Below are 25,823 nucleotides of genomic sequence, written 5' to 3' on the forward strand. Positions count from 1 at the left end.
TGCGTGTAGTTCCGCACGTCAAACCTTGAACTTGTTTTAGTTTTACAAGGGGAAAGGGAGGACCAGACGACACGTTTTCTCAGAAAAGAACATCTCCAAGCACTGGGAGGCTTTATAATGCCAGTCGTTATGCGCCAAGGAGGAACGAGATAAAATACAATGACGTACGTAGTTCTTCCGTTTTACAAATATCTTGCTGAGCATACAGTCTGGACTTTCGGCGGAAGAAAGGCGTAGCCTGGTCTGGTGACATCATTGGCCACCATATCTTGATGATCGAGGACGCTTGATAAGAGACTGAGGACGCGAGCTCTGCAGACTATTTGGTGAGAAAACCAGCGATGAGTGACGACGTCCAAAACGCGTTGGTAAGAAACTTTCTTTTCTTCAAGGTTCTAACGTGTGATTCTGGATGTATGTCCGGTTTCCCATTATTTGTGTCTTTTCTGAGAAGAAGTTGTTTGAACTATATACAAAAGAGCGACGAACCGACATAAATATAGAGAAATCTTCATTGACACAACAGAAGTACAGCGACTTTCGTAAGGTCTTCTACAACTATACATGCAAACAACAAACAATGGGATACAAAATGATTAACCTACGTTCAAAAATATGCATACTTCAACATGTCGAGTTTAACCTATCACTTACACTACTAGTTCTAATATCTAAACATTCTTTGATATATCTACCTATTTGTACACAGTAAGGAATGTCTTCTTCTAGAGTGTATTTGAATTTATCTATAGAATGGAATGTATCAAATTCTGTTGAGCAAACGGAAATTAGCTTTGAGCGTCTATCATGATGTCGTGGACAATCTAGGACAAAGTGTTGTTCATCTTCAATTTCATTTGGACAGAATGGACAAATCCTCTGTCCGGACGTCCGGTCATGGGGAATTTTATGGTATCTTTCGATTTCCACATTCAATCTATGACTACATATTCTTATCTTAGTGATTGCTCTACGAACTTCAAAATTATGTATATCCGATAGGTATTTTTCTTGTCCGTGCATTTTCTTACCACAGAATGAATGTAAAGTTTTGAATTGTTTTGAATAGAAGTATGCCATTCGTGTATGTACATATCCTGTAAACGAGTTCGTAATTGATCAGTTAACACATCAACTTTGTATGACCTAGGGTTTGTGGACAAGAAAAATACCTAAATCGGATATACATAATTTTGAAGCTCGTAGAGCAATCACCAAGATAAGAATATGTAGTCATAGATTGAATGTAGAAATCGGAAGATACCATAAAATTCCCCATGACCAGCGGTTTTGTCCATTCTACTATCCCATCTGTTGTACTGCGTGAGTCTAAATGCATGTCTTGATTGCTCGCTGCACTTTGCAGCCAGTCTCTATAAAACACTACCGATTCCATGCACGCTTAAGGTTACAATATGATGGCGCCAGGGCATTATCTAGGTAATATATTTCTTTCTCGTCTTAAAGCTTTCGGAAATGAAATATTCGGTGCCAGCAAAAATCGAGCAGAAAAGGCGGAGCTTCCATGTAAGACATCACGAAATCGCCGGCGAATGCACCCAGATACACGGTGACATGCCGACCTGCGCGCCGATTACCGGCGCTACGAACGTCCCTTGCTCGCACGTAAATGTTGTCCGACGTGTGTAGGTCGACATCACGAAATTTCCGGCGAATGCACCCAGACAAACGGCGACATGCCGACCTGCGTTCCGATTACCGGCGCTACGAACGTCCCTTGCTCGCACGTAACTGATGTTGCCCGACATGTCAGGTTCGACATCACGAAATCGCGGGCGAATACACCCAGACACACGCCGACCTGCGTGCCTATTATGGACGAGCTATGGAAAAGGCAGCGCTCTTTTGAGGCCCGTGGTATAAGTGGTACACGGTGGTAGAGGTGGTTATTATACTGAGACGAGTGAAGGAATAGGCATCGCTACTCTAAGGCTTGTGGTATAAGTGGTACACGGTGGTATAGGTGGTTTTCATACTTAGACGAGTGAAGGAATAGGCAGCGCTACTCTAAGGCTTGTGGCATAAGTGGTACACGGTGGTATAGGTGGTTTTAATACTGAGACGAGTGAAAGAAAAGGGAGCGCTCTTCTGAGCCCCGTGGTATAAGTGATACACGGTGGTATAGGTGGTTTTTATAATGAGATGAGCTAAGGAATAGGCAGAGCTCCACTAAGGTTTGTGGTATAAGTGGTACACGGTGGTATAGGTGGTTTTCATACTGAGACGAGCGAAGGAATTGGCAGCGCTCCACTAAGGCTTGTGGTATAAGTGGTACATGGTGGTATAGGTGGTTTTCATCATATACCACCGTGTACCACTTATGGCTTGTGGTATAAGTGGTACACGGTGGTAAAGGTGGTTTTCATACTTAGACGAGTGAAGGAATAGGCAGCGCTACTCTTAGGCTTGTGGTATAAGTGGTACACGGTGGTATAGGTGGTTTTCATACTTAGAAGAGTGACGGTATAAGCATCGCTACTCTAAGGCTTGTGGTATAAGTGGTACACGGTGGTATAGGTGGTTTTCATCATATACCACCGTGCACCACTTATGGCTTGTGGTATAAGTTGTACACGGTGGTATAGGTGGTTTTCATACTTAGACGAGTGAAGGAATAGGCAGCGCTCTTTTGGGGCCCGTGGTATAAGTGGTACACGGTGGTATAGGTGTTTTTTTAATACTGAGACGAGCGAAGGAATAGGCATCGCTACTCTAAGGCTTGTGGTATAAGTGGTACACGGTGGTATAGGTGGTTTTCATCATATACCACCGTGTACCACTTATGGCTTGTGGTATAAGTGGTACATGGTGGTATAGGTGGTTTTCATACTTAGACGAGTGAAGGAATAGGCAGCGCTACTCTAAGGCTTGTGGTATAAGTGGTACACGGTGGTATAGGTGGTTTTCATCATATACCACCGTGTACCACTTATGGCTTGTGGTATAAGTGGTACACGGTGGTATAGGTGGTTTTCATACTTAGACGAGTGAAGGAATAGGCAGCGCTACTCTAAGGCATGTGGTATAAGTGGTACACGGTGGTATAGGTGGTTTTCATTATATACCACCGTGTACCACTTATGGCTTGTGGTATAAGTGGTACACGGTGGTATAGGTGGTTTTCATACTTAGACGAGTGAAGGAAAAGGCAGCGCTACTCTAGGGCTTGTGGCATAAGTGGTAAACGGTGGTATAAGTGGTTTTCATCCTATACCACCGTGTACCACTTATACCACAAGCCATAAGTGGTACACGGTGGCATATGATGAAAACCACCTATACCACCGTGTACCACTTATACCACAAGCCTTAGAGTAGCGATGCCTATTCCCTCACTTGTCTAAGTATGAAAACCACCTATACCACCGTTTACCACTTATACCACATGCCTTAGAGTAGCGCTGCCTATTCCTTCACTCGTCTAAGTATGAAAACCACCTATACCACCATATACCACTTATACCACAAGCCATAAGTGGTACACGGTGGTATATGATGAAAACCACCTATACCACCGTGTACCACTTATACCACAAGCCTTAGAGTAGCGATGCCTATTCCTTCGCTCGTCTAAGTATGAAAACCACCTATACCACCGTGTACTACTTATACCACAAGCCTTAGAGTAGCGCTGCTTATTCCTTCACTCGTCTAAGTATGAAAACCACCTATACCACCATGTACCACTTATACCACAAGCCATAAGTGGTACACGGTGGTATATGATGAAAACCACCTATACCACCTTGTACCACAAGCCTTAGAGTAGCGATGCCTGTTCCTTCGCTCGTCTCAGTATGAAAACCACCTATACCACCGTGTACCACTTATACCACAAGCCTTACAGTAGCGCTGCCTATTCCTTCACTCGTCTAAGTATGAAACACCTATACCACCGTGTACCACTTATACCACAAGCCATAAGTGGTACACGGTGGTATATGATGAAAACCACCTATACCACCGTGTACCACTTATACCACAAGCCTTAGAGTAGCGATGCTTATACCGTCACTCGTCTAAGTATGGAATACCAATACCACCGTGTACCACTTATACCACGGGGCTCAGAAGAGCGCTCCCTTTTCTTTCACTCGTCTCAGTATTAAAACCACCTATACCACCGTGTACCACTTATACCACAAGCCTTAGAGTAGCGCTGCCTATTCCTTCACTCGTCTAAGTATGAAAACCACCTATACCACCGTGTACCACTTATACCACAAGCCTTAGAGTAGCGATGCCTATTCCATCACTCGTCTCAGTATAATAACCACCTCTACCACCGTGTACCACTTATACCACGGGCCCCAAAAGAGCGCTGCCTTTTCCATCACTCGTCTATAATCGGCACGCAGGTCGGCGTGTGTCTGGGTGTGTTCGCCCGCGATTTCGTAATGTCGACCCACACACGTTGGGTAACATTTACGTGCGAGCAAGGGACGTTCGTAGCGCCGGTAATCGGCGCGTAGGTCGGCATGTCACCGTGTATCTGGGTGCATTCGCCGGCGATTTCGTGATGTCTTACATGGAAGCTCCGCCGGAGAAAATATAGTACGGCTTGGACGTTTTGTGGTCAACGGCGCGACCGACATCCTGGCTCGACGCCTGCTTTTCGATTCCTCAATTATATTTCACTCCCCATACCATAGGAAATATATCGTTTTTTCGTCATGTTCTTCTTCTTCTCTTGCCAAAGCTTGAAATCGATTCAACTTTTCCATTTTTCGATCAAATGACCTAAAATTTGGTTTTAAGGTAAAGTGAACACAAACAACCAGATTTGTTTCTTCATTTTTTTTATAAAGGCCTTTAAAATAATTTTATTGGCGTTTTTTTGCCATTTTTAGACAAAGATGTATATTCTGGGCCCCTGTTCCATGGTACTTCAACTATATGACCTGAAATTCGACATAAGGGTACTTTGGACATGGAGTGAAATATGCTGTATTTGCCCACGAGCAAATGTCGGCCTTTCTAGTTCATTTGCTTTTTGTCTGTCGTGTGTCGTCCTACGAGCGACACTGAACAAGGCGCCACAGATGTATCATATACTAATCGATCACAGTGCTAGACAGATCGCACCACACGCAATAATGGAGGAATATTAAGATTTTAAAAGCTGCAGCTGCGCTCCCTTCTCCGTACCCATCCATTCTATCCACTTCGAGAAACAGGGATGTTCTCACCATCGGCAACTTGTCATCCCCTTTAGGACTTATTGGTAGCGAGTTTACCCCCCTCCCCCCCCCACAATTCCACTAGGACGGCGCTCTTGCCGCGCGCTCTCTGCGACCTCAAATTTAACAGAGCGCTCAACGAATTTCATAGATAATCCAATCGAATCTTTCTACGATTTGTGTGTTTTGTTGTCTTTTCAGCCATACCTTTACATATTCCAATCATGAACTCAAGGATTACCCAAACCCGATTTAGGTTGCAAGAGAGCGTAGCGCGAGCGCCGTGTAGTGGAGCGGGGACCGTAGCGATCGATACAGGCAATTCTGATTAAGCCAGCGGAATAAATCTAGTGTCTCCCGACATTTGCGTTATACGCCGTCAGCCGGTCTCCGGTGCGTGGCTTTTGCGTACTCTGACTTCTTCGTAATGCTCACATCATGCATTTCTCACTTGTTGGAAGCAAGCCACAGCGAGAGAAAAAGCAGTAAGTTGATTTTTGTCTTTCGCACCCACTCGCTTTGAATTCTGCCTCACTCGGGCGATCGTCAGGGATATACTAATGGTCACATTCTGAAATAATACCAGCGTTGTATATTTCTAGCTTCTGTTGTTGATCGTTCCGTGGAACCGAGTATAATCATACAGATGGAAAAAAATTCTCCTTGCAGAAAAATGTTCACTGACAGATAAAGTCCATCTACATACTGTTGGACAGTTTAAGGTTGTAATCAACCCATCTATGGCTAATTCAGAGCAAATTTAGCGTAAACTTAGTCATTTCGGATTGACCTTTCTGGTTTGCCCTATTTTTATAGGTGTCGATGATTATTATGATATTTTTGTATTAAATCAAACTTTATCCAGATATACAAAACATACAAAAACATGAAACAAAAAAATACAGGTGTACATACACTGACAAATAAATACTTGTGGCAATAATCAATTGACATTACAAAACAAGGTATTAAGGTTCATACTTTTTGTTGTGCTTACATATTTTGTATTCTATCATAATATTCGCGTACTTAGATAGGTACATAAGCTCTCTGTCAATGCGTACACTTCCTTCAGTTTGAAGCAAAATTCTGTTTCCGTGAGATAGATGTTTCTTATCTAGTCTAATTCAATCGCTAGTTTCTAACCACATTTTGTTGTGCGTTACATATTTTGTAGCTTATCATGATATTTTTCGCATATTCAGAAAGGTACATAGCCTCTCTGATAATGCATACACTTCCTTCAGTTTGAAGCAAAATTCTGTTTCCGTGAGATAGATGTTTCTTATCTAGACTGATTCAATCTCTAGTTTCTAACCACATTTTGTTGTGTGTTACATATTTTGCATCTTATCATGATATTTTTCGTATATTCAGAAAGGTACATAGACTCTCTGCCAATGCGTACACTTCTAGTCTGATTCAATCGCTAGTTTCTAACCACTTTGGTTTGTACTATCAATTGATTGTTGCCACAAGTATCTATTTGTCAGTGTATGCACACCTGTATTTTCTTGTTTTCTGATTACATATTTGGTATCTTATCATGACATTTTTCGCATATTCAGAAAGGTACAAAGACTCTCTGGCAATGCGTACACTTCCTTCAGTTTGAAGCAAAATTCTGTTTCCGTAAGAGAGATGTTTCTTATCTAGTCTGATTGAATCGATAGCTTCTAACCACATGTTGTTGTGCTTTACATATTTTGTATCTTATCATGATATTTTTCGTATATTCATAGACTCTCTAGCAATGCGTACACGTCATTCAGTCTGAAGCCAAATTCTGTTTCCGTGAGAAAGATGTTTCTTATCTAGTCTGATTCAATCGCTAGTTTCTAACCACTCAGGTGAAGAGACGCGCCATTGACTATGCGGCGCCTCATTATCTGCACCGTTCCGAGCCATTAGCCTGGTGACTCCTTCTCTATTTGCTTTGGCACTTCACTTCGTCAAAGGAGATAATGGGGGGGATCTCTTCCCTGAAGTGTTTTCAGTTGTGCCAACTTACGTAGACTGCTTTTTGCTTCTTTTCAAAGAAGTCCCGAGTTGGTGTGATATAGCAAATCGACGACTGCAAAATGAAAACTGAAACGAACGCTACACAAAAAATTGAAAAGCCTATACTATACTATGCTTGATATACCCTTAAGTCAAGTTTTTACTTCAAGCTGTTTCACATAAGTCTGTCATACATGTAGTTCTGGGACCTTCCACCTTTTGAAACTTATGCCGTGCTGACGCCTTCTCACCTGATGATTGAATTATATGACGTCAGTGTTCTAAATTTCCCAACGAGAGTGAATAGTGCTTTTCAAACACTGACGTCATATAATGCAATCATCAGATGAGAAGGCGACATCACGGCATAGGTTGCAAACGGTGGAAGATCCCAGAACTATGACGGACTTATGTCAAACAAGTAAAAACTTGACTTTGGGGTATATTTAGCATACATGTAGTATAGTTAGATTTTAAATTATTTGTGTATTCAAATGAAACCGTCAATACAGATGAAGAGGAGACAGAGACGGATACGTTTATGATATCCTGCGAGTTCAATTAAGAAAAAAGGAGGTTGTCAAGAAGTTCTTCTTTCACTGAATATTGCTTTCTGGTTAAGTGAAATTTCTAAGTAATAATCTTTGGACGGTTTGGTCTTGTTGACGTGTATACTTAAACATGATTTCTGGTCACGTACGTCGGTATTATTGCGTTACTACCCACTCACTTTAATTCCGGATCCAAGTTCAATATCCAATTCGACAAGGTTGAACAAAAAGCAAGTGTTCTCAGATTAACTGTCAGAGGAGAACAATAGTTAAATAGCTCGCGTGTCTGGCTACATCATAACTCGTCGGGGAGTTGACAGGAATCTCTCGGAGTAATCTTTCAGCACAGCGGCGCGGAAACTCGCGCACACACGGACTGAGGAAGTGGGCGAACCGTTAAAGAATGGCAAGGCATCGATCATGTCGGGGTCAACCTTGTATGTTCTCTCACGTTCATGGCCAACCTGAACGTGTCGGAATGCGTGTCTGGCTACGTTGTTCATTCCCCTAAGCGCTGCATACATGTCCGTGCTATGTACGACAAGCTTGAACAAGTTTGTAATTTCACAGGTTCGCTACCTATTAAGCCCCCCTCTCACTGGACCCGCGGCACGCTGGCGGTGTCGCTGCGTCCTAAACTAGATTTTTGTTACCCTTGACTTTATAATGGGAATATCATTCAAAATGTACAGCTATGACCAAAAAGACAACAAAACACACAAAGCTTAAAAAGATTCGTTTTTTGTCGATGAAATTCGTTGAGTGCCTTGTCAATTCGATCGGCCACAGCGACGCCGCCAGTGTGTCGTGGGTCAAGTGAGAGGGGGGCTTAAGTTACAAGGGTATCTATTTCCTCATAGTTCATTTTTGCCAATTTTGTAGACACAATTTTATGCGTACTATATAGCCTCCATTGCAGGCTCACCTCGGGCTTTCTTTTAGTTACCGCTTTCTTATCACATTTTGTTCTTGTTACAGACACAAATTCTCTTAAAATGTCATAATAAATCCGGCTACTAAAGGAACACTAACTGGAGGGAGCCTGCGACGGAAGCTACGTAATATGCTATCTTAGAAAACGCTTGCAGACGAGACGGCGAAGCGAATATGTGTCGTCTAACCGGAGCTAATTGCTCGGCGACATATGTCTGCTATATGGCATTGAAGTCCGATCCTAGTGAAGTCACCCGCAATGAGCTCGTTTCAGGAAGCGGCTGTCGAAACTGAAAAGAGACAACGCCGAAGGACATTCATGAAGATGACATTTTATATCAGACATTTTAATGGCGCCAGTTTGAGTTCCCCCGGGACATGCTGCATGGATCATAGAACGCGCATTCGGGCGTTTAACGGTACTAATTCAATTCAATTCAAACTTTATTGCACAACGAACGTAGCCGGTACAATGTATGTCAAGTTCGTAAGTAGTACAAAATATCAAGAAATATATGTCTTTGCCTATTAACCATGCTAGTGAGTTCTACATAACGTAAGACGAAACACTAGATTATTCTATATAAGTGGTACAGTTTACGTATGTGGAGCATGGATTATATGATAATACACAGGAAACTAAGTTTACATCAATTGCCTGCGTCAGAGATGATTCGATTTCTTTCCAGAAAAGAGGTATATATATATATTAGCCTATGTACAAGGAAACTGCGTGAGGACATGACATAAGTAAATCAAAAGTCTCTGAGCTTGCCTTAGATGGTAGGGTTATATTTGCATTGCGGGCGATAACATTCATAAGTGTCTGTCTTTCTTCAATATACGTGGGACATTTTAAAAGAAAGTGGGATTCAATTAACATGACGTATTTCATAGATATCTCCTTATACCTTGTGAGCGAAGCTTATAATCTAAAATCATCTCGGTAAATGTTTAAGCCCTTTTCTACAAGACGGCGACTACTGAGCGACTACTGAGACGACCAAAATTGGATTTGTGTAGCCCTTTATTTCATAGTAAAGATATGATTCACGATGTGACAGTATGGTTTAAAAGAAAACAAAATACATAAAACATAAAAAAAGCGTTCTTTATCTACGATTTCGTTGAGTGATCTGTCAAATCGTTGGTCGCCCTGCGGTCACTCAGCGGTCATTCAGCGGTCACTCAGCGGTCACTCAGCGGTCACTCAGCGGTCACTCAGCGGTCACTCAGCGGTCGCAGCCTCTAGTGGAAACGGGGTGTTAATGAGGTTGGCTTGCATTGGTCGACATTTAAAGCCCCCTCCCCCCTTTCACTGGACCCGCGGCACGCAGGCGGCGTCGCTGCGTCCTAAACTGGATTTGTGTTACCCTTGACTTTATAACGGGAATATCATTCAAAACGTACAAGTATGACCAAAAAGACATCAAAACACACAAAGCTTAAAAAGGTTCCTTTTTTGTCGATGAAATTCGTTGAGTGCTTTGTCAATTCGATCGGCCGCAGCGGCGCCGCCAGCGTGCCGCGAGTCCAGTGAGGGGGGGGGGGGTTAACATGTTAACAGCTAGGCATGTGTCCTACCGGGTTTTAGATACACTCTTGTACTCGCGCTTTAAATGTCAAGGCGCTCTGACTGCTTATGTTGTTGAGAAATATTCCATAGCTATCAAAATAATAAAAGAAACGTTGATTTGATGTTTGCTAATGTTCTAACGTCATTGTAGACTAATGATTAAATGTTGCCAAAATGAAACGCACTCAACAGGAATAATTGAGGAAATGAGTCAGCAGAAATATCGTCATGAATTGGCAATCAATATAGATATGCTTTAAAATCCAATAATCGATGTCATGGAAGGAAATGAAATCCCCGATAATCGTGACCTTCCTCAATATCATCAATTCCAACTTCTCATTTCCGGTTACCGTCGCGACGATATGATGTCATATCCGGTTAAAATGCGCGAATGTCTAGCTTTATAAAAAGAATTCAACCTCCTCGAACATTCTAACAACGTCGCAACCAAACAGACGTCAAAGAAAAATTACAGAATCGTCGGCGCGTATGTCAGACTGCCCGAGGGAATTTTGTTATCTAAGCCATGCACTCATCATCATTTATGAGATATCTGATCATCAAAGATTATAACTTCAGAAATATATTAGAAGTGAATAAGTGAATAACAAAATTTTCACATTAAATATGATATCTTTTCAGCAATTTGTCAGATGCTAGAAAATCAATCAAGAGTGATTCCAAGTGCGACGTATCGTTTCTGTGCAAAGTTTTAACTCTCTAGATTACTTTGGATGCACCTTACGTGTATGGGATCAAGACATCTTATTTTTGCTTGCTTAAGCCCCCCTCTCACTGGACCCGCGGCACGCTGGTGGCGTCGCTGCGTCCTAAACTGGATTTGTGTTACCCTTGACTTGATTTATAATGGGAATCACATTCGAAACGTACAAATATGACCAAAAAGACAACAAAACACACAAAACTTAAAAAGATTCTTTTTTTGTCGATGAAATTCGTTGAGTGCTTTGTCAATTCGATCGGCCGCAGCGACGCCGCCAGCGTGCCGCGGGTCCAGTGAGAGGAGGGCTTTAGAGTTATTTTGAGACTTCGGCTGAGAAGTGCACGAGAGAGCGTCTTCGCACGGCTTGTCACTCAAGTAGTTATTGCTCCAAAAACGTCTCATTTGAGTCACGTCCCTTTCTTCAACCTGCTGGAACATTGCCTAGATAAAAAGCTTACATTAAGACGGCTTCTCAGAAACAAATGTACGGTTAGAATAGTGTGCCTCTGGTGGGGATTCTGTGTGACATCGTGCATTTAGGAGATAGCTAGTTGCGTTGTCTTCTCGCAAAATTTATCACTTATCACGAATTTGGGCTTGAAACTTCCCAATTGATCTGTTCAACGGAGTATAAATGTATAGAAGCTAACCTAAATACCGAAATGTAGCACTCATTTTTCCCAGGTGAAATGTGACTCCGTTCCAGAAAATGACCAAGGACTATGGTATGAAATAGTTCAGATACCTTGTATAATGACTCGGTGGTTAATACACGAGTAGTTACTGTAAAAGTGTGCTATTAGGGCAGACGTCAAAGTTGCGTTGCCCTGTGGAGTGCAAAAAATGGGAATACAGCTATAGTACCTACACTAAACATTTGAAAACCCTTTTTTTCTTGAAAATGGTCCATTTTGGAGACTTTTGGGCTAGAAGGTACAGGTAGGGTCTAAGCTTTCCCATTTTGGTCAAAATTTGCACGTTTCAGTAGTTAAGTTGGCGTAAGCTTAAGGAGATATCTGAGTGGTTTGGTTTCACATGCCCTGAGCGGATGGTTACAGCCTGGAAGTAGGTTAAAGTTGAGGTTTGTTTTCTTCTGTCAGCTATCCCGAGCGATCGAGCAGGTTAATTATCTGTTTTCTTTGAATGATTCTAAAGTAGACAGTTGTGGCTTTCTGGTGCATAAGAATTTTTGGGTCTTGCAGTGTCAGTAAGTACTGAGCCCCCGTGCCAGTGCATTAAAGCATAGCTTCCTATGCACAAGTCTGACTGTGATATCTGCCCTATTACACACCACATCACGTACATTATCACCTTCTCTCTACAGCTTCATTCCCAAATCCACTCCACACTGCTTTATTCTCCAATGATCGACTGACCTTCATCATTCACAGATGAGAGGTTCCCAATGAATCACATTTCCTTCACCGTAGAACGTTCAGAGGATTCATTTGATCCTTTACCACTTGTTCAGTTCCCCACAGAAGAGGTTTGCAATCCCGAAAATAGTTCTATTGAAGAAGAAACTTGCGGCGATAACCATCCGGCGAATCATTTCATTTCCACCAAGGCCACCGGCTTAATCTACACTGGCTATAGGATTTAATAACATCTGATATATTACTTAAGAGCCCATATCTTCACATAATGTCGCAATAACCCTGTGCAGTGTGGCGAGTGAAGAGGATGTCTTACGTCATGGTGTTGATTATTCGAGGGCATGCAAGGCTTTTCTTTGGTCAAGATTTTCTTGCTCTTATAGAACAGCGATGAATGAACATAACTGAAAGGAGATCTTCTTGTGTGATGGCCACACTCTAGTAATCCGCGCAGGAGATAGGTTTAGTACCCTTGGTAAAAGTAGCTGTAAAATGGCTTTTTTCTAGGATATGTTGATATTTTGGAGCTGGATATTACAGGTACATGTAAGGGTTTCTACCTTCGTATTGTGTTGAAAAATCAGACTTTCTTCCATGTTTGTAGTGTCTGTAGGCCGTAGAAGTTTTGTGTTTTTGTGTGATTATCAGGTAGAGAAGGGGGTCAAATGTCAATTTTTGTAAACATGGCCGAATTCGTAGGGGTTGTGCCGATTATAGAAAGCAGTGAAATTATGCTCTAGATTGAAACTTTAGAGGTCTGACACACCTGCAAATGCATGTTTTTCATGGACTAAAAATCACGTAGGTGACTTTTGATAGCCTCTTTCTTACATGACTATCATGTATTAAGATAGCAAGCTTGATTACCGTCTTGTGGCCTGATTATGAATGCTTCACGATTACTGCGTTTGGCCCTGGGGTCTGCGATAAGTTGAGACTCATACGGCATGCGGTTCCTACGGAGTTCTAGACTATCACCTAGGGGGCGGACTTTCCTAACAAACCTAAAATAATCACTCAATTAGAAAATTACCTTGTCGTCAATTCGTTACATCCTACTTATACGTCTTACATTCTTAGATCATATCTACTTGCGTAGGAGCTTAAGGACTGTATCTTGAACATCGGCGTTTACGTTTCTGTCTTCCAGTCTCCCTCTTCTGGTATCTACGATCTATCTTTTCAGTGAAGTGATCGATGAACATAAAATGATACTATAACCTGAACTGTTTTACTCAGGATTTCGCCGTCCTTTTTTCGGCGATTATTTATTTCCTCGTATTCCTAAAATGAGAAGTGTTCTTATCTGTTAGACACCTAATAAAGAAAGATAACACTCGACAAAAATCTGTATTGACACTCGACTAAAATCTGTAGCATTTCGGCATTGTGTCTCGAACTCTCTGTCCCCTGGGATCTTTTATTGCCTTTTTAGTCCACCCAAGGCGATCAGGTGTAATGCTTTACAGGACCTACGATACGCTGGTTGCATTAACAGCCAATCCCGTTTCTCTCGTGATGAATAACAGCTATAAGAGGTCTTGAACTCAACAGGAAAGGGGACTGTCGCCATTTTACATCCGGGAACAAGACTACCCGATGTGCCTCATGGGAAAATTGGCCTTTCCCCTCATATAACGGCACTTTGATGCCACCATAGGTAACAAACAGTTTTATGGGATATTGTTATGATATACAATAATGAGCACTTACCAACTATAAGAACAAAAATCCTTATTCTTGCTATCTCAACAACGTTAGTTTGGTGCACCTCTTTAATGATTTTTAAGTCGAAAAACAAAAACAAAGGGTACATGCAAGCAAAACAAACCCGTCGTCTTCCTTTGAAGTTTCCGGCTTTGAATTCTAGGGTATCTGTATACTTCAGATAAGAACGAAGTGTACTGGATATCCAATGATCCATAAAGTTAATTAAAGCCAAGCTTGTACACTTGATTGCCTATAAACCATGTAATTTTTGGAACGGAAAGATCACCTTAACTATTACCCTAGTTTCTAAAGCCGTTGGTTGTCAGAACGAATCACTAGTAACCTAATTTACTAATACCAACGATGGCCTCCAGTAAATTCCTCATAATCTATATGATAAATAAACTCTAATACTAATTCTAATGGAACGACTCCAATAGGTCAAAACTGTATTTCACGGAGATAATTAGATTACCATTACTGTCATCAGAGCCATGAGTAATGGGGTAATGATAAGGATACTAAATGTCCTTTCAAGAGGTAATAGCTTTTTCAACTTTTCTGATGAGGCTGGCTTTGAGATAGTTTGGTTGCCTCGACAGGGGGTGTTGTGAGGGAAATTTCTGCTCGGCGATAAAGAACTTCTAGATCTCACCAACTCAAGTCCTGTGGATATTTAGGTCGGTACAGATGAGTGAATGTAGCGGTGAAGTAACGACGTTACAGTAAGGGTGATGTGAAGTCTCACGTAACGAGTTTCATCTTGGGATGGTGATTGGGTTTTCAGTCGTTACGTGTTCGGACGAATATTGCATGAAGATTGAAATGAGCCTCTGTAGCCTAGCAGCTACTCCCGTGTAGATACGAATACGATGTCTATTTCCTGACAAGAACCCAAAGGTATCGCTAACTTTGATGGAAACACGGAATCTGACAGTGGGGAAAAGGAAAATCATGGTCATTGCAAAGACTTCGTGCTCACGACTTCATGGCCTTGGACGTCCAAAAGTCGTTATCGCTACTTTCCTCTTTAATGTAGGGAACAACCTAAGATTGGAACTGTTGCCAGGCGCATAAAATGTACACCTTCAGTAAACGAGATCTGCTCTTGCCATCAAGGCACCTTAACGTTTTGACATCTGTCTTTACATCATCATATAGACCATATAGATACAACTTTGCACTCTATCTAAGGCGTGTTAGGTTCTAGGATCATCTCAATGGCTTTTGTCTGTATGCACCCTTGCAGATAGTTAGCAAAAGACACTGGGATGAGAAATGCAAAATTAAACTTCTCGGGTCTGCTAAAATTATACGCGCCTACATACACACACGCCTGCACACACTCGTACATACATATTAGGTTTTGTCCATTTTGTCCAAACGAAGTTGAAGATGAACAACACTAGATTGTCCACAATATCATGATAAATGCTCAAAGCTGTTCAACCTTCTTTCCACTTGCTCAACAGAATTTGATACATTCCATTCTATAGATAGATTCAAATACATTCTAGAAGGAGACAATACTTACTGCGTACAAAAAGGTAAATATATCAAAGAATGTTTAGATCTTAGAACTAGTAGTGTAAGTGACATGTGAAACTCGACATGTTGAAGTATTCATATACGTGTACGTAGGTTAATCATTTTGTATCCCATTGTTTGTTGTTTGCATGTATAGCTGTAGAAGACCTTACGAAAGTCGCTGTACTTTTGTTGTGGCAATAAAGATTTCTGTATGATTTATATACTCGTATATAATGTACATACATTCAAACCACGTCCGCTCTGCGTTGATTCCGACCGCCAACCTGTTGGATTAGAAAGTCTGTGCACCGACATTTCGCAAGAAAAGCCGTCCGACTGACACGTCAATCAAAAATCAAGTTTTGCCCATACTATGCAGCTTCACAACTGTTTATCAACTGAAGAATAGACAAGTTCGGAAATTGCCTCGTACACTTTACAACTGGGAAATAACTAGCCCTCTGCTCTGAAACGCTTCAACTGGGATGCTTTATTATCTATAACGGGTAGAACATACAGATTAGTTCTGAAAAATATGTCAGGTTATTTTGTTCTTTTTGCAATCTAGTTTGTATGCATAACATATCAAGAGAGAAAATTGAAGCGAATGCTATCCATGAATTTTCTATTCCTTTCATGGCAAATTATCTTTTTTTTGCAATCTATTTTGTATGCATGAGAAACTAAGAAAGAAAATTGCAGCAAATACCATAATGAATAATTCATTTTTTCATCTAAGAAGGTTCGTCATCGCTACGTCAATATTTACGAAAATCCTGTACAGTCTACAACAAGATGACAACAGGTTCATTATTTGTTCTGTAGGGTGATTAGGGTCGTCCCCATTTGGATAATGTCGTTACGCCATTTCCTGTTGATTGGTCGGACGGTTTCGTCACAACATACCCGCTGACGTGCGCGTACGGACCTATGGTACATCATAGTATTGATCTGTGGGCGGGGCTTAGCCAAAGCCCACATCGCAGTATAAATAGTCAGCGGTCATTTCGAGATAGTCAGACCGGTAGATCTGAAAATCGTGGTCGGGAGATTTCCCAGAAAGAACTGTAGAAGGTCTACGTGGGTGTTGGTTCTTCTACGCTTCGGCGAGTGCTAAGGTATGTTGTTTTCGATTGATTTTCTGGTGCAGCGTTGTGGTAGGTTGAAAGGCGGTGAGCTTATGAGAGACGAAAATATCCGACTTTGATGCCCAAAGAATGTACCAAAATTAGCATTTTCTTCCTCTTAAGTTTCGTTTTACCTGTCGAATTATCACAACTCTCTTATTCTGTGCTTTCGATCGTGTCTATGTAGTCTTGTTCTAACTATTATTTTTTGTAAGTTTTTATGTGCATTATAAGCTCTTGTGCGTGAAGTTGGTTCATCAAAATAAAACTATAAACCGTAGCTGTATTTAAGTAGAATTCAAATAATCATATCAATATGATTCGAGTTATTCCTTCCTTCTCATTATTCCTAATATAACAGTCGATGTATACCTTCTGCATGAGTTATTAACGGTAAGATTCGAGCCAAGAATGAATGGGATTCAATGTCTACAGAGTTAACCGGAGCCTATCGAAGCTATTTCACGGCCCATGTAGCAAATTTACTCGATATCCACATGTGAATTCCGTACTTTGTTTTCAATCCCACAGTCGTTTTAAGTAGCTTATGACTGTGTTTACCTTGCCACCGCTCACTGAGTCCATTTTGTGTCTATTAATGGTGCGTTTGGTGATGATACATCTAGATCTAGACTAAGCCAGTGTACACACTTACCTTGCCGCACCTCGGGTGTACCGTGCACTTGTGCTATCAACAGCTTACGTCTGAAAACACGCCAAGGAAATTTATTAGTCATTAGAGTCTTCCATGGCAATCTATAACAGATAAGCCATTATGTATTTTACATCGTTCGCTGTGTGTTGAACTGTTTCATTCAAAGAGTTATGAGCAACATTATATGAACTGATACGCTTGAATGATGAGGTAAACCTCACTATCTGTTGTATTTCCCTTGCGGAATAAAGTATGGGATTTGTTTAACATTACTGTAGTCTCGACCTCGGCAGGTATCTCGACATTCAAAACTTTACCTCTGGCAGCCGTTGGTTATCACAGACCACCATTCGCTTGATTGTCGAGACTGGCTATGACTCACCAACCGACATTTAGACCTTTTGTTTAAAAAAATCAAACGGTAACATAAAATAATAAGTGGAATAACAATAGCTTCAAAGCCAAATACTATTCACTCGTTCTCACTTAAATGTACACATTTTGTAACTGGCGTTACTGTTTGAAGTAAGACGTTTCTGACATTAAAATATGCCACATATAAGGTGCCAAACTGTCGTTTTTAAAAAGCCAGAAAAGTTTTAAGTCGTCATAAAAACGACAGCTTGGCACCTTATATGTGGCAAATCTTAGTGTCAGGAACGTCTTACTTCAAACGGTAACGGAAGTTACAATATGTGTACATTTAAATGAGAACGAGCGTATTACCCACCGTATGGCACCGTCCACACTAAACAGGTAGTTTCCAATATGCCAACATCTTTTCTGGGGCATTTTCTGATTGTGCGTCAATTGAAACTATTCCCTCTAGATTTCCCTTCCGTACACAGTCTGGCAGTTTTTGAGAGCTCTAAAATGCTGACTGATTGACTGTACCTGAGATAGTGACGGCTGGAACAGTCGAGTAACAAGAAAATGTATTTCTGTGTTGCAGCTAATTCGCTGGTGAATCGAGAGACACCATCGAAGCTTTTATCGGCTTACGTGGAGAGACTACCGGCGGTGAATTGAAGCGAGGTAAGCTCTCCAAGTTTTTTATCGCCTTCAAAAATCGGAAGCTGTGGCGTTCGTCCTGTCGTGCGTTGTATGCAGATAAAAGGAATGGTGAACAGTTCTCTTCTGAACTCTTCCGCAGACTCGAAAGACACGATTGATTCGAAGGGCTTTACGGATCAGGTGGGCTTTGCGGCGTGGCAATCTGGTGATGAGTTCAGTAATATCACTAATCTGACACAAGAGACTTTCGCGTGGGCCAGCATGGAGCCCACTGATAGCGACGGGATCGAACAACCGCCGAAATGGGCTCTGGTAATCGTGGCGGTGATCTTCTCCACCATTGCCCTGACCGGCATCCTTGGCAATGGGACTGTCATCCGGATCGTGTGGTCCAACAAAACAATGAGAAACGTTCCGAACATTTTCATCGCAAGTCTGGCCATGGCGGACTTATTGGTTCTGGTCAGCTGTGTCCCGATCACCGTTGCTAACTACTTCCTCAGTGAGTACGTGTTTGGTGACATCATGTGTAAGCTGACGCCCTTCGTCCAGTTCACGTCCATCGGGGTGTCCATCTTCACGCTGACGGCCATGAGTTACGACCGGTACCGAGCCATCGTCAAGCCGATGAGTCTTCAGGCAAACCACGCGCTCAGACGTACGAACATCCTGGCCATTTCCATCTGGATAGGAAGCATGTGCTTGGCCATTCCGGACGTTGTCTTCTCAAAAGTCGAAGAACTTAACATCATAACCTTCAACGACACGAACCCTAACGACACGTCTGTTATATCCCTGCGCTCCTGCGCCCCGTTTCCGATGGATTACAAACCGTTCTACCCACAAGCCAAGGCTCTGGTCCAGTTTACCCTGATGTACTGTATCCCACTCATCACCATCGGAGTGTTCTACGTCCTGATCGCCCGTCACCTCATCCTGTCAGCTCGGAACATGCCCTGTAAGAACATGTCCACGGTTCGACAACTGGAGGCAAGAAAGAACGTGGCCAAGACCGTGCTGATCCTCGTGGCCATCTTCGCCCTGTGCTGGCTTCCCGTGCACATCGTCAACCTGTGGCTCTCGTTCTCCTGGGGGAACTCCCCCCTCCCGCCCCCACCCCTGGTGCAGTTCGCAGGCATGGTGGTGTCCCAGGGACTCATGTACTCCAACTCCTGCGTCAACCCCTTCGCGCTGTTCCTTCTGAGCAAGAGTTTCCGCGACCTCTTCAAACGGTACCTACTGTGTTGCTGTATCACCGAGGCAGAGCGCAAGAGACAGCTGGAGGAGAACGCGCTGAGGACGCTGAGATATACGGCCCTCCGTCGGACTGTCACCACTACCAACACCAACAACACCACCGGCATGACACGGGCTGACACGTGCTTGTCAACCATGACAGTCCTCTAGACACCAGCCAAACCCTCGCGAGACTTTCCACAAATCCTCGCGAGATTAAGAAAAATCCCGAACTTTCCTCAAATGGTGAGCAATGGTTCTCCTTATGTACTTGAGACTTAATCTTTTGACAAAAACACACCAGAAAGATGAAATGTACACAATCGCATGGCCAGCAACAAAACCAGAAATCTAGGATGCATCTTCGAGAAACAGTTTCCTAAAATCTCTCATTTGCCATTTAGGAATCAAGACAACGATTTCTTAAAAGCGTGAGTTTAATCATTCACACTCAATAAAGCTAATGCATGACAGTACATGGTACTGGAAAAATTAGCAAGACATATGTGCACACCATTTCGATTAGCTTGAATTCTACTTTCGACACAAACGTAGCTGATGATATGGAATGGATTTCAGCTAATGACAAAAAAGCTAATGAAAGTACATGGTACTGGAAATAATTAGCAAGAAATATGTGCACACTAATTCGAGTACTTTGAATTCTACTCTTGACACAAACGTAGCTGATAATATGTTATATGAAATGAGTTTTAGCTAATGACAATAACGAGGTTATCAGGTTTTCGAAGAGCTCAATAGAAAAGTAATGAAGTAACATTCATCTTAAGGTCGAAAAGACTTTAAGAGGAATGTGGTGTCTCTCTACATTCCAAAACATATTTAGTAGTTGTAGAAAAATAAAGGTCACAAACCGATTGAATGCTAATCAAAATTCGGCCGGTATAATTTGGGACCACAGTATTCAGATGATTTAATGTACAGTATTAAGATGTCCAAATTGATGGAACTGTAATTGATTGTGTAGGAAATGAAATTGAAATGTGCTGAGAAATAATTGCATGAACATAAGCCACATTTAGCTTATGCCATTGTCACACATTCGGCGCTCAGTTGGAAGTGGCATGACGAACTGGTTGTGAAATGGTTGGGACATGGTTGCCGTGAAAGTTACATGCCTGGCCTAAAAGTGGTCCGACTGCTCGATCTCAACCTACCGCAAACCGTGGTTGATATTAGCAGTCGGGTGCAAGTTCGGGGAAGGTCTTGAATGTGTAAGAGGGGCTTTAGGAGTACGCAGCATATAGAATCCATCTTAATCTAGTCCCATTTCGCTCCTCTCGTTGTATCCAAATATAACACAAGTCTCCTGGAGTTGATTTTTTTTTTCAAAATTCATACTCGGCTGGCGCAGGTAATTTTAAGTTAAAGACCATCGTAGATGACCAACTCCCAACCACAGATGTCCTTGCAAACTACTAACTCCCAACCATGGTCTGGAGAAAGTCAATGTAAGAAGCCATGGTCGGCCATGTGTGACAGGAGCTTCACAATTGTCACTTTGAACAAATCTAGATGAAACAAACCGAATCACTTTCATATTAGCCAAAGGAATTTTCGCAAAATATGTAGTCGGGATATTGTTATTGATTAGACGACAGTAAATAATTTCAGCGTAATAAAAGGAAGAATGGAAATGATGTTTAACATACACCAGATCAGTAAATCAAGAAACCTTCTGAATCCGTATATTGTTGAAACGTAATCTGTGTATAGTTCCCGTCGATTAGTGACTGGTATCCTGGTAAATTTTGTGTGATATCTTTTCTTTTATAATGTTGTGGGCGGTAAATCTCTGTGATTTTAAATTCAAGCGTCTGTGTTATCAGAAAACTGACAAAACGAGATTTGCCAAGTCATGTTACGGAAGCACTGTAAATTGCGTAATGTTCGTAATTCTGTGAAATGAAAGGAAATTTGTTGCTTTGCATGATTACTTTTTGTCTTTGGGCAAAACGGGAAAAATGTGACAAAATATGAGAATGTGAGAGTTATACACCCAGGAACCTTTCTTCACTTTATGATTGTATTTTATTAAAATAAAAAGTAAAAGAGAGTAATTACTCTCAAAGTGTCTACCAGATATATGACCTAGCCTACTCTCAGAAGTCACAAATGTGTTACGAGAAAGCCACCATGTGTGTGTTAACTGCTTAACCGTGTAGTAATTGTCCAAATGTACCAGAACAGCCTATATGTGCCATAATAACAAATATAATGTATTCTGGTCATGTGACATGCCATACTGAGTAGTGCTGTGCCGTTGTTTGTAGTAACATACACATCTAAATAGTAGTATAAAGATGGAGGGATGAATAAGATTTGATGTTTTGTTTCTTTGATGAAAAACTGAAGAAATATTCGTATACTTTGTACTTAAATTAATGGTGAGATATATTTTATGCCTCTCGGATCAGTGTAGTGTACTATAAGATATAAACGATATGTAGTAAAAGTCAACTTGTGTATAGAAAGACAAGATATGAGTAATAAGTTGTATTTTAAGATGATATTTGTTGTCTAGTAATTGAATTTAGGAGAAAGTGTAAAAATGATCATGCATATCATCATGTTACAGATACACATTTGCAGGTATGCCATGCACAATAGTGCAAAAAAATAATTTTTCCCACTGTTCTTTGTTAATATGTAGACTATTTCAACGTCATCTCCATCCACTCATAATCTCAAAACAAGGAATAATATGTCTAATATTCGGAAAACGCAATAGCCGACAGCCGTAAGCAACAGTGTTTATCTTATTCTAGATAACCTACGGTTCTACGTATATCATTCCAAAATGTTAGATAGCATAGAAGATAGATGTTGTATTTTTCTGGAAATCTCTAATGTATACAGTTACATGTACATCGAAAGTATTGTTCAATTACAAAGATAAGGAGAAATGGTTTTGTTTCTGATTAATCTTTGCTCAAATGACGTTCTAGTTTAGCGATAAGAGGGTATTTATCTCTTCTTTTGTATCTCTATTCTTGGGGATTTTAAGATGCCCCTTATGACAGATGCCCTGTCTCCCTGAACAATTGATTTTAGGAAGGTGTCTTCACTAGAAGCGCCCCTTTCATACATTTTGCATAGAGCCATAAGGTCCATATGAATTATTAAACCTAGAAATAAGAAGCAATACAAGATTGATTCGAAACAGGTGCCCACCTCCTCATTGATTAATGAACTGTGATGGAATCAGCCATATTAAGGTGAGTTCACAGGATCTAGGATTAATGAAATCATTACGTCTTATCAATAAATTGATATTGCATCAGGAATAAAGGTAATTGTGGCGTCGGAGTGGCGCAACGGTTAGAGCGTTGGACTCAGAACCAATAGGTCCCGGATTCGATGCTCACCATGCCCCGACGTTGTGCCCTTGGGAAAGGCACTTTACACAACCTTACCTCACGGTGAAGTGACGCCCTCCGAGTCTCTTCGGCTAATTTGTCTAAAAGTGTGCCAAAAACACACTACGGATTTGGTGCCAACATCTAGCACATTTGCCACCAAGAACCGTACAAAAGCACAAAAATCAATAAAGGCAAAGCAGATCTAGACGTCAACAAAGATACTTGGATGTGACAAAACGTTCACCGTCAATTGAGTGAAAAGTTCGCGCATTAAAAACATAATCAGAAGTAGATATATTGTTCATACGGGGTTCGAATGTTAAATTCCATTTACCTTTCAAATTGAATGTTGATGCATGTTTTGGCAAGGTTCTATCAGTATATCATTATTGTGACAACGATAAAAAGAATTGGTATTTCTAAAAAGCCGACATCTTTTAACAGAGACATCACAGTGAAGTAAAAGCGTGTTGCTTTTAAAGCTGCATTTCACCACCAACGGCTCCATTAATAACATTGTTGAGAGGTCCCAGTGTGCTTCCCTGTGGGACCCAGCACGCACATCTCTATTGGCCTTTACCGGTTCGTACATTATTGCTACGGACAGCAGCTTCCTGTGACATCCATCAACCTACTGGTGATTGAGCCCGGGGCGACGTATTCCGGCAGCTTTTTGGCCTTCTACATCTAAAAACATATATTGCAGGAGACGTTAAAGGATAACTGATTTTATGGCAAATTGTGTTTTCTTATCACGTGGACGTTACTGCAATGGGGAGTGTCGCTATGTATCTTGATATAAATGTTCAAGCCTGCAAACGAACATGGCACATAAAATTGCATGCGATAACAAAACTACATTTCTGATGGAACTTTCCATAACCCCCTCACGTAGTGACCACCTCCACTGCCATGTAACATTCACAATTACAATAGCACAATAGTTTCCATTATCTTGTTTTAGAAGATAGAAAGAGTAAAAAAAACAAATTGTTCCAAGACCAATAAAGCGATTGTCCGTAAGCACACACACAATGAATCAACCTAAAGCTTGCACGATTTTAGAGATCAAGGTATGCAAGGTCCAGCACAGATAAAGCCATTTATTTATCACTACATCCTTTACAACATGAGTGCAATATGCACATCCTAGACCCCTAATGCACCAACACGTAAAAAAACTACATGAATCGTCCAGAGGAGACAAATACAAATTTACCCTTCCTTTACCCAATAATTAATTGTCAAAACCCAGTGGGTATTCAAAAAGATTTTGGGAGTGTTAATTTGTATAAGAGACATATGGAACCATGGGTTGCTTTTTTTACACTCCATCCGACGTTGTAATAAAACATTATTATTAACTGATGTTCACTGCCCAAGGCAACATGGCCGCCACACAAATCAACAAGAGAGATACCAAACCATCGTGTTTTAGAACAATCGATATCTAATATAAAAATGAGTCGGCGTAACATCTGGAGATCTGTGCGGTACGTTTAGATGAACGAGTTCAAAAACCTACCTGACAAATCATTGAGCACTAGTACAGGCCATAATTCACCAGACAGTATAGATCAAACTGAGATAGCGCTGAATAAACTATTCAGTGACACAACGAAAGCAGAGGAAGCTGTCCATCATTGAACAGATCTAAGCAGCCAAAGATACTTTCAAAGTAAGTTGCCCAAAGGTGAGATTCCGCAGATAGTCATTTCGACATTATCACTTAGAAAGGTGACCTTGAAACTTTGCAACAAAACAAGTTGAACATAAAGTAACAGTTACAAGCGATCCATTGCAAATGTGATTTTAGAGATCATTCCTGCGATATTTGATTCTATCCAATGGGAGATGAGTATTCTAAGGAAATGCTCGGGCTTTCAATTTGAGCCCTTGTAGCTGGAGACGGTGTTCCTAGAATTTATCAAAAAGAAAGCATTGACTTGCCAATAATCAATTTGGTCTATATTAGACACTGCACTGTGTTACTTTCTAACCATTGTCTGCTGAAGCACTAAAGTAATGGCATGATGTGGCGAGGCTGATTTTTGTCTGCAAAGTTTTCTCCTTGGAACCGTAGGTCCACAAAACCACTCTAATTTCTTCCCTGCGGAGAAACAACAAAGCGACCAAAGCGCCGACCATCCAGGCGAGTCGTTCATCCGGGACATCTGCTGACCTCATCCGGGACCTTTGGTGACCTCTTCCTTTCAAAGGAGGTTAATGGCGTTCTGCATTGGGTGTAAGGGAGTGTTGTTGCACTGCGGATTGACAATCCAGACATGCAATGGGTCGGGGCTGAAAGCATTAAAGGATCTAATTTCATTGGGTCGTGAAGACGTTTTTAAGCTTATAATGCACGCTATATGACGTCTTGTCATTGATCCGATACCTAGCATTATGGGGCTTATAAATGAACACGTTATTTCATGCTAATTATATAGGTTCCGTTTTTTTTATAACAATCAATTTAACGCTTAATCCGTTAATTTCATGCTTCTAGGTCGATAGAAAGTAGAGACATAAAATAGCAAAGCTTGTTAACTAGAATTTACCAAATTTACCATTTGAGATGCAATGCATATTGGTATGTTATCAATTTTCTTTAAATTTTAGTTTGTATTCACAGACACGCGACTCTAATACATTCTATATTTTACAGGTTTATCAGAACCACCTGTGGATTCTATCGCTTCCAGGCAAGGCTTTTACGATACACTTTAGGTTTGCCACAAAATGGTTCCTGCGCGCCCAGTGTGACAGAAAGCACTCAATCTGACCTCCGGGGCCCGCATAGAAC

The 25,823-nt window shown here is 41.3% G+C and overlaps 1 protein-coding gene across 5 annotated transcripts; it reads left to right on the plus strand.

The window, feature by feature from the left end:
* LOC136437329 (gastrin-releasing peptide receptor-like) lies at nucleotides 1–22,687 on the plus strand. 5 transcript variants are annotated; one of them, XM_066431910.1, is made up of 3 exons: nucleotides 1–368; nucleotides 18,340–18,422; nucleotides 18,541–22,686. In XM_066431910.1, the coding sequence occupies exon 3, from the start codon at nucleotides 18,663–18,665 to the stop codon at nucleotides 19,806–19,808; it is 1,146 nt and encodes a 381-aa protein (XP_066288007.1). In that variant the 5' UTR covers nucleotides 1–368; nucleotides 18,340–18,422; nucleotides 18,541–18,662; the 3' UTR covers nucleotides 19,809–22,686. The 5 variants fall into 5 exon arrangements, with proteins under 5 accessions (XP_066288007.1, XP_066287989.1, XP_066287998.1 ...); XM_066431901.1 differs by lacking the exon at nucleotides 1–368 and adding an exon at nucleotides 16,371–16,723; XM_066431892.1 differs by having other exon boundaries at nucleotides 18,340–22,686.
* The last annotated feature ends 3,136 nt before the right edge of the window (nucleotides 22,688–25,823 follow it).

Source organism: Branchiostoma lanceolatum, chromosome 1 (assembly GCF_035083965.1).
Source record: "Branchiostoma lanceolatum isolate klBraLanc5 chromosome 1, klBraLanc5.hap2, whole genome shotgun sequence".
Lineage (NCBI taxonomy): Eukaryota > Metazoa > Chordata > Leptocardii > Amphioxiformes > Branchiostomatidae > Branchiostoma > Branchiostoma lanceolatum.